The sequence below is a fragment of the Drosophila subobscura genome, chromosome A (genome assembly GCF_008121235.1).
Source record: "Drosophila subobscura isolate 14011-0131.10 chromosome A, UCBerk_Dsub_1.0, whole genome shotgun sequence".
Taxonomy (NCBI): domain Eukaryota; kingdom Metazoa; phylum Arthropoda; class Insecta; order Diptera; family Drosophilidae; genus Drosophila; species Drosophila subobscura.
Window position 1 is genome coordinate 15072460 of NC_048530.1, and position 10286 is coordinate 15082745.

Sequence of the window (10286 nt, forward strand, 5' to 3'; positions counted from 1 at the left end):
ATTAACAATTATTACATTTATTATGGTACACAACTAGATGGGTTCTCCACGCCTTATATATTCGCCTTCGTCTTATGTATAGGATGGTATATGTATGGTATATCGTTTTTCTATATCGAGTTTTTATGTACACACATGCAAAAAAAAAAATCACTTTCTCCTAGGGCTATTCAAAAAAATTGGACACAAAAAATGGTCTCTTCTTATGGCTAGCGATTATTCATATACACATAGAGTATATAATGTATATATATATATGTATATATAGTAATATCTATCTGTATAATATAGACTGCATCTGCATCTGCACTTTTTTCTGTAGACTTATCAACAACAAACACATTTATATATATATAAAAAAAAACACTAGATGGATCTCGTTCTACGGTTTTGTTCTGCTCAAAGAATGTTTGGACTATCTGTGGACATTCAGATACCCGCTACTCACTTGGAGAGAGAAAGAGAGAGAGAGAGAGAGAGAGTTAGTGGGGATCAGGTATCGGGGATTTGGGTGGTGGGCATGGCATCGGTTTCAACCGTCAACAACAACGTGGATGGGGATGGGAATGAGGATTGGAACTGCTGGGCTCGTGGATTCGTTCGTGCCTTAGGCAGTGGCATGTGGATGATAGGCCGCTGCCCAGGCATTGTGATGATGATGCGGATGCGCATGCGGATGATGCGGATGCGAATGCGGGTAGCCATAGCCGGTGGAGCCGCTGGAAAACTCCGTGGGATAGCTGGCCGCATACTCCGACTTCATGTGACCAATGAGGCTGGAGTAGCCGCCACCGCCGCTGGCGTGGCTGGACACTGCATTGGCGGCGGCACAACTCGAGCTGGAGTCCTGGCTGGCGCCGCTGGCGAGGCCGGACATGGTCAGTCCGTACTCTGCCGCCAGCTGGGACTCGCTCTGCATGGCCAGGGCGGCGTAGTGCTGCTGTTGCGAGGCCAAAGCGGCCACGGCCGCCGATGCGGATGCGGAGGCGGAGGCGGACAAAGATGCGGATGCAGTTGCCGTTGCAGATGGGGATCTGGCCGAGGCCGAGGCCGAGGCGGAGGCGGAGGAGGACGGGGAGCTGGCGCTCGCTGAGGTAGTCGGTAGTTGTATGGCACGATTATTGGCGGCACTGCTCCACGGCTCGTAGCTGCTGGCCAGCCCGATCTGGGACTGCGACTGCAGCTGCTGCTGCTGCTGCTGCTGATGCTGGAGCTGCGCCTGCTGCTGGAAGAGCGGGGGCGGCGGCGGCGGACCCGCCAGCGAGGCTGAGACGGAGGATGAATGCTGGTAGAGATTGGCATAGGGCGCATAGCTGTGGAGCAGTGCGCTCTCCGACTGCTCCTGCTTGAACTCCACAGGTGGCGAGTGGGCCTTGGACTTCTTGGGCAGCTTCTCCGCCTTCTCCTGCTTGATGGAGCTGGAGACGGCTGCTGCTGCCGCCTGCTCCTTGGCCTCGGCGGCCAGGGCCTTCTTGCTCTTCTTGTCCTTAAAGTGGGTCTTCTTGTGCTTGCTGAGGTGGTCGCTGCGCGAGAACTTCTTCGTGCAGATGGGACAGGCGTACGGGCGGTAGTTGGTGTGGGTGCGTCCGTGCCGCTGCAGCTCGTCGGAGCGGGAGAAGCGCTTGCCGCAGGTGAGGCAGACGAACGGCCGCTCGCCCGTGTGCCACCGCAGGTGGGTCTTCAGGTGGGAGGCCTTGCCGTACAGCCGCTCGCAGCCGGGCATGTGGCAGATGTGCTGCTTGCGCCCACGCTCGTCCGGCCCCACGATGGGCGGCAGGCCGCTCATCTCGTTCGTGCAATTGGGGCAGGTGCAGCGCACCGAGCGGCGCTGCAGCTGCGTCTGGAAGGCGATGTCGTCGAAGTTGAAGCTCGGATAGCTCTGCGAGGACCACGGCTGGTACAGGCGGTCCGGGTGCGAGAACCAAGCTGCCGACGAGGACATGCCCACCGCATTCCCGTAGTATTCCGAGGCGTATTGTGCGTACGGGAATTGGCTTCTGCAAATGGATGAATGGAGGAAATGGGGAATGGAGTTTCGAATTAGTTGGGGCGCTATCATGGAAGGGGCACAGTCTGCGGCTTCCTTCCGGCTTTGATATTTACCTTGCGGGCAGGCCGGAGTAGGCGGCTGCTGCCGTGTTCCAGCCGTAGGCGGCGCCTAGATCCGCGGCTGCCGCTGCAGCTGCTGCTGCCGCCGCCGCCGCTGCTGCGGCCGAGGATGAGGGGGAGGATGCGGCGGAGGAGGTGGATGTGGCTGCGGTGGAGGCGGCCACTGCAGCTGCTGCTGCTGCTGCCGATGATGATGATGATGATGGGACGGCGATCCTGCTCTCCCCCGTTGCGGTGGGGCTGGCCGAGATGCTGGCAAAGGACTGGGCCGGCGAGGGGAAGATGCTGGGCGACACGCTCGCCGACGAAGGTGCCGACTGGATGCTAGAGTTGGGCGATGCCGTGCCCGTGGAGGAGGCCTGCGGCGGATATTGCATTTCCATCTTCATTCCGGCCTTACCCGGCATGCCGATGCCAAGGCCGATGCCGATGCCACCCAGCCCAATGCCGTAGAGCGGGGAGCTGCTGGTGCTGCAGCCGCTGATGCTGGAGCTGGAGCTGCTCGAGTTGGAGTTGGGGGTGGTGCCACTGGAGGCGCTGGTGGCGCTAATGAAATCATGCGACGATTGCTGCTGCTGCTGCTGGGTATGTTGCAGCTGCTGTTGCGGCTGTTGCAAGTGGAGTTGCTGCTGTTGCTGCTGGTGCTCCTGCTGCTGCTGTTGCAAGTGGAGTTGCTGTTGCTGTTGCTGCTGTAGATGCGTATGGGGATGCTGTTGCTGGTGGAGATGCTGCTGCTGCTGCTGCTGTAGCTGGAGCTGCTGCTGCTGGGGCAGGGCATAGGGATTCAGGTAATTGCAGGCCGCATCAATCATATTGGAAATGAAATTTATGACGATGATTGGGGATGCTGGGATTCCTCACGGGGGTGCTGTTGGCGCCTCTCTGGATGCTGTTCCTACTTCTCCTTCTGCTCTTCCTTTTGGCTTCAACAATTTTCGCACATTTCGCGCTCGCACTTATTGATATTTGTCTTGTAATTATGGCACGCTTTTCACTTTAGTTTTATAATTATAGTCTTTCCACAGCCGCTGGTTGCTGGTTGCTGGTTGTTGCTGCCACTAGCGCTGCTTCTGCTTCTGATTCAGCTTCTGCCACTGCCGCTGCGCCTCAATAATTGCTGACGTCGATGCGTCGCACACACGCGAAATGGAGCCGCAAAAACAAAACACAAAAACAAAAAGCCCAACGAGCGAACGAACGAACGAGGCAAATTAAAGGCTGAAACGCAACCAAAATTCACAAGTCCCCGGAATCGCGTGTATATATATTTTAGTAGTATATATAGTGTGTATAGTAGATCCGAAACAAAGTTGCAGTTTTTACTGTTGTCGTGGCCCAGACGGGGGGGAGGGCGGCGCAGCGCTCGTTCTCGGATTCGAATTCGTTTTCGATGTCGATGTCGATGTGTCGATGGTCGGATTCTCCTCTTCGTGCTCTTTCTCTGCCTGCTTGCTGCTTTGCTTTGCTTTGCTGCTGCTGCTGCTGCGCGTGATGTGATACAACCACCGTTAATTATCGTTCTCGACTGAATTCCAAAACGCAGCGAGAGAGTCTAACAACGTACAAAACGAATCACTGATGACGGCAGCAGCGGCGTCGTCGTCGTTGTGCGGGTAGCGGGCAGGCAGCATGCCAGCCAGCAGCAGCAGCGACATATCATAGTGCTGTGCTCTTCACGCGCACTGCCCGCGTGTCTACCTCAGTGTTGCTCTGCTGTTTTCTCTCTCTCTTTTTCGCTCGCGCTAGCTCTCCGGTCTGCGGGCCTGCTGCTACTGCTGGTGGTGTGGCGGTGGTTGTTTTTGGTTTTGCCTTTAGGGCACAGCACTGTCCATCTCGCTTGCTCCCCACCACTGCCATGCTTGCGGGCTCGACCTCTCTCTTGCTCGCTCACTCGCTCTCTCGAGCACAAACGAGACATGTGCTTCTTCTTTTCGGGTATCCGCGGGCGTTTTGTTTTAATTTCTATGTGTGGGTTTGTGTGTCAAAGCAATTGGGTGAGCAATTCCATTTGCGTGGTGTTGTTGTTTCTGTAGCTGTTGTTGTTGCCGTTCTTGCTGTGCCTTCTTTGGACACTCTGGTTGCTCCTTAGACTCTGCACTCCGTTAACTTTCGCAAGACTTCAAGTTTTCCACCATATGGAAAGCGAAATAAAAACATTTTACAATAACTTTTGATTATTTATTTTTCGGAATTCTTAGAATATGTTCACAGCTTAAGGCAGTATTATTTGATTCATTCATTTATAATTTAATAATATATTGGACAGCAAGGGAATATAATCTTCGGCTTTGTGCATTCAGAATGGATTTGTTTCCAAATGTTTTAAGATCTCCGTGGGGAAATAACGATGGACATATGGCAGCGAATTGAGCTCTTTATATTCCCATTATTATCCATTTAGTACATACTCATACTCAGCCCCATTTATTCTCATTTATTTTCATGTAATTTCAGTTTTTTCTTTAAAAAGAGAAACATTTCCCAAGGCATTGCTCATCATTTTAATTAAATTACAATTTCTGTTTTATGGCATTTAATTTTTCATTTTACACCAACTATCACGCTCTCACTCTCTCTCACTCGCTCAACGTCAAGCACAAGAAGTAGCATTGAGAGGGGAGTGTGTTGGATCGGTCATTTGGTGTGGGGGGGGGGAGCAGGCATAATTCAAATATCAATACAATAACAATAAAAACTAATAAATTTGTGGTCGCGGCCCAATGAAATAACTGTATTTAAAGGGGCGTTAACCAAACACCACCACAAAAGAGAGACGCGGAGACGCAGAGCGGCAGAGCGGGCAAAGGCAAGCGCAAGACGTCGACAGCAGCAGCAGCAAGCAGCCACAGTCGCGGGTCTATCTCTCTCTCTCTCTCTCTCACTCGCTCACTCACTCTTTCTCTGGTGCTGTGTGTGTGTGTGTGTGTGTGTGCATTTGCCTTTGCCTTTGCCTTTGTTTGTGTGTGCACACATTAATCACAATTGTTGTTGGCTCTACTCTCCTCCCGCCTCACTCCACCAAGGCACCCACCCATCCAGCTGGCAATCCCTTTTTATTATGCGGCGTCTTTTTTATTACGCATACGCAACGTGGCTCCCCGGCCACAAATTTTACGATTTGCTGCCGCTGCCGCCGCCGCTGCCGTTGCTGTGAAAAGATAATAATGACTCTCCTAAACCGAAACGAGCCACGAAACAAGAAGCAAGCAGTTGCGAGACACATTGATCGACGGTAAAGCTACCCATTGCAGCGTACCCTCCCCCAATGGAGCACCCCTTTGGTGTGGCTCCCATGAACAATGCAATTTGAATGCTCCAAAAAATATAAGCAATATCCGTGATACTTTGAACAGAGATTCATAATTATTAGACTCGTAATATTCCCATTGATTATTTCGTTGTTAATGCAAACATTGCCGCCTGTCCGATACTCCCGAGGCTGGCTCTGTGGCCTCTGCATATCCTCTGACTGGGACTGGGACTGGGACGCGACTCTCTGGGGTAACATGTAATGAAACGGAAGATACAATTATATTGAAGCAGCCAGAGTTGCAGCAACAACAACAGCAACAGCAACGAGGAGGAGTAGGAGTAGGAGGAGCACTGTCTCGTGCTGCCAGCGGAGCGCTCTCTTCTGCCCTTTTTCTCTGCCTCCTCCCCACCCTTTGAGTGTGGCTCCTCCGTTGGCGAAGATTTATGACAATGCTGAAGTCAACTAGACTTGAAGACTGTCTGCCCTGCCTGCCACCGTCTACCGTCTGTCCAGCTTTTGTCCTTGTTCTTGTTCTTGTCCTTGGGCCACAGCGTCGCCGCATAATCAATTAGCAGAAAAGAGAGCCAGGCAACGGCAGCAAGGAAAGTTCTACCTCATACGCCCCCTTCTATCCGCCTGCCAGTAGGTCAAGTGGAGCTCGAAGAGTGCCTGCTGCTTGCCCGTCTATCCGTCTGTCTGGGTGTCTGCTTGCGTCTGTGTCCGCGTGGCAAACGAATTAGATGCCAAAACTTTGAAGAAATCGCCTTAGCAAAGATCTAAAGAGAGACGGAGTCAAAAGAAGATCAGAGGAAAAACTAAACACTCAGTAGGAAAGGGAAATGCTCGCCATTAGAAGCAACCAAATGATGCAAAATCTCCACAAATATTGTGCAATCTTTAATCTTTTCAGTGGGCATCGAATCCAAATCCAAATCCAAATCCAGTCTCAAGCCTAAACAAACACTCAACCTACAGCCTCAATCCTTTTTCTGCACTGCCCTTCCCCAAACCAGTCCCGATTCAATCCCCGATTCAATCCATGGCGATAATCAATTGATTAGCCAGGACGAGCCCACCAAACAGACACAAACAACTGTGTCCTGTCGAGCTGTCCCTGGCGGATCAGGGCCAGGATCACGGGGATTCACGGCACACTCAGGTAGGATAGGCAAAAAGTTTTGACTTTTGTGCATTTAGCGACAGCAAAGCTCCTCAGCCTTAAGCGCGCTGGGGATTTCTGTGCCAGATCGCCGCTAATCCCCGCCAGCGCAGGAGCAGAGTGCAGAGAGAAGAGCAGAGCTGCTGAGGATTACCGGGAGGGAATGTTGTGCTACCTAGCCCCTGACTCGGTTACGCCTGAATCGTAATTATTGATTCCCTGATCTGACGATCCAACCAACCAGCCAACCAGCCAACCAACCATCCACCACCCATCGAGCAGATTAATATCATATCTTGCTGGTCTCGGATTAAACCGCACCCCTCGGGTTGTGCCCTGTGGGTGATGGGTGAGGGTGAGGATGCGGATGAGTCAGTGGCCTGTGTGTGTGCCAGTGCCCGTGTGGGGGCCATAAATGCATAATCCACGTTTTACGATCGCTTAGCAGGAAAAGTCAAGGGATCGTCTGCGGTAATCCGCAGCCAGTGGGAACGAGACGGCCACAAACATAGCAGAATCCACAGCCAGAGAGTGCAAGACAGACAGAGTGGGAGAGCATCGAAATCTCATAGGTTTGTGTGTAAAACTTATTCAATTGAAATTTCGCATTCCGTTGTAATCCTTTCGGTCTCTGCAAGTTGCTGGCAACCCTTGGGCCGCTGCCCTTAACCCGTTATGCAGATTTATGTTAATTGGATTTATGGGGATTTTCGCATTTAAATCCTTTCACTGTCTGCAAATATTTTGGCCTTCCTAGCGTCTTGGTCCCTGCTCTTGCCCAGAGATTAGCAACACGAAAACTAATCTCACCCCGGGGTTTTTTCCTCGCCAATTGACTTTGAACTGCGACCTATCTATGCATTCTTCACGCGATCCTGTAGCTGCCTTCTCACTATCTGCAATGTATTTGCTTTGTTTTTAAGCGAGTCAAAAGTTGAACTAAACCGAAAATTGCCAAACAACTTAAATTAATTTTAAATGTTCATTTTGATTGCCTTTGCGGCTATCCCAACTAATGATTGCCTTTATCTTAGGTAGAAAGCAGTACATACTTAATGCAACTGAATGCTCGAATTTCTGAGGGCAATACATCTAAAAACTTTGTGTTCTAAATTTATAAATTTAACTTTTTTAATATGATATTTTCAGGGATAGTTAAGCATTGAAATAAAGTTAAATTGCGACTCGAAAATAGCCTCCATTTTGGTGCAGGTTGCAAGCATATTTTCTTTGTTGAAAAAAAGAAAGCATAAGAAATATTTCGAATGAGCGATTTGGCATTGTAATCGTAAATGGAAAGTGCTCCAAGTCAGGACCCATTAACAGTCGTCAAGGATTCTTCTTTTTGCTGGAAAACAGAACATAAATAATATTTTGCATGACCCTGATTGTTGTAATCTCTCCGCGAAATAAATCTACAAACTTATGCTAGAAATTTCCGTGTTCTTTTCAGACATTTTGGCATGGTTGAATGTCTTCTAAGCTAAGACAAGGTTATAATCAGCCTTCTCCGCCTTGGTGTGGCTCTCCAAGATATTTTCCATGTTTTAAATATCCTCCAAATGGAAGAGAAATTAAAATTGGACAACTTTTTCTGTTGGAACTTTCCCAGTCAGCACAGGAATCAGGACTTTAACTTCCAGTGTGGTTTTTTGTATGCCAAAAATCCTTTAATTTCGCATTAAATGTTGAATGTAAAACCACTTGATCTTCGAGATCTCGGGGCAAAACAACAGCTGGTCTGAGCAAGCAACCGATCTATCGATCCAAATCCAAATGGGCTTCGGGGAACGCCTTCTGCTCGGACCCCTAGCTGCCAACTCCGTTTCCCCCCCTGTCCAACTGAGCGACAGATTGCGCAATGCCTCGGTTTTGGCCCAAGGCCAGGCCGTGCCATGCCGCAGCCGATGCTGAAGCTGAAGCTGAAGCCGCGCCGCGCCTCCTTTGACCTTTTCGAGCGCACTTGCAACCGAATCTTCATCTACTTCCAGGGAAATCTCTAATCAAGCGGCTCCGATGCAAAAAAAAAATACACACAAAAAAAAACACACAATAGAATCAAACAATAAATTTTAATTTCAATAATAAATATTTCTCGTGTGCGTGTGCGTTTGCTAGGGGCAAGTGGCAAGGGGCCGGGGGTGCACAGGCAGGGGCCGAACCGCGAACAAGATATTAGAGATCTCCTAGGAGACCATTTTGCACTAAAAATGTCAACAGCATCAATTTACAGGGCCCCGAAACAAGAGAAACACAGAACGGGGAGAGAGGGAGCGAGCGAGTGCCGAAACAAGAGGATTCTAACACTTCCATGGAAATCACTTTACCCAAGCAGGGAAAATCCTGCGCAAAGAGAAGAAGGCTCAAAATGCTCAAGGCACTTGTTCGCCGGTGCAGGGGCGTACAGGAGCTGCAGCCAGCAAAGGAGAGACACACAGAAAGAGGCTGCGAGAGAGAGAGAGAGAGAGAGCGAGAGAGCGAGAGAGTGAGTCTACGCTGGCGTAGAGAAGAGAAGAAGCCGCCTGGGTACCATAAATGGGGTGTCGAAATGATCATCAGTTTGAGGGCGCCCCGCGGCGGCCTTCGGGGCCTCTGATCTGGCACCGCACGCCCCGCTGGGTGCAAGATAGAGCGGCGGGAAAACAGTGGCAACTGTGGGAAAGAGACAGAGATAGGCAGTGCCAAGAGCTATGGGAAAAATCGATTTGATTTTTGCAAAAATAAAACAAAAAATTGGAGGAAAAAACCAAAACGACAAAGCAGGTCACACGCACACAGAGAAACATGGCACAAAGGACAAAGGAGGACTAATTGGTTCGATACTAAATTGCAAAAGACTCTCCGCTGTTCCTTTCACAGTCCTTAGATGTCCTGCCGCTGCCTGCTTCTGCTCCTGCTCCTGCCCCTTGCTGTGTGGTGGTGTGCCGTGGGAGCCCTTTGTCGGCGGAGTCAGGTGACAGTCAGGTAATCAGAGAATAAACTCTAACAACGATTAACCATAGCATTATTGTTTGTATATTGTTCGAGTGCCAGTTAAGCTTCCAGCTAATTGATTTGCTTTAACAATTTGCTTAAATTCTGTAAATTCAAATTTCAACGGATATATTCCCCAACACACAACAGATGGCGCTTTGTGCATACATTCGTTAGCAGAGACACAAACCGCGTGCCTTTAGTGCTCATTTTTCATCACAGATGGCGCTGCCTTTGGTCATTATACAGTACTGAATATTTGGTATTTTTACATTTACCCACACTGTGGGTAATTGCCTATTTGGTCATTTTCCTATTTTGTTTTACAGTCACACTTAGCGATGGTCGGGTCTGCAGTGACACAATAGAGATCAGCTCAGATTCGATAGTCGTGATTCATATATATTTAAACAATAATCTGATGCAATGTTCCTATATGAATTTAAGTCTCTCCCATTCAGCGACAACTCCTATTAGACTACATATTGATAAAAAAAAAATACATTATCACACGATATATTCTAACAATATTATATGCAATTTTGTATGAAAATCTATGCTGAGGACATGCTCCTGAATGTAATATACAAAAAGAGTAATTCTAGTATTGATCATTCGATGGAAGTTAATTTATTACCCATTTATTTGAATATCAATTTGTATACATATGTACTTATTTATATGTATTTTAAGCATATGCCAAACTAAGTCCAGCGGTTCCAGAATGTTCTTTTATTCCGTAAATAAACTAGAAAACCCAACCGAAGAGCCAGAAAAAGATCCGTCGATGGA

At 49.1% G+C, this 10286-nt stretch overlaps 1 protein-coding gene across 1 annotated transcript; it reads right to left on the reverse strand.

The window, feature by feature from the left end:
* Positions 1–303: 303 nt before the first annotated feature.
* On the reverse strand, positions 304–2711 carry LOC117899636 (transcription factor btd). Its single transcript, XM_034809798.1, has 2 exons — positions 2104–2711; positions 304–1997 (listed from the first exon to the last, which is right to left on the reverse strand). Exons 1-2 carry the CDS (start codon positions 2514–2516, stop codon positions 608–610), a joined length of 1803 nt encoding a protein of 600 aa, XP_034665689.1. The 5' UTR covers positions 2517–2711; the 3' UTR covers positions 304–607.
* Between the last annotated feature and the right edge of the window lie 7575 nt (positions 2712–10286).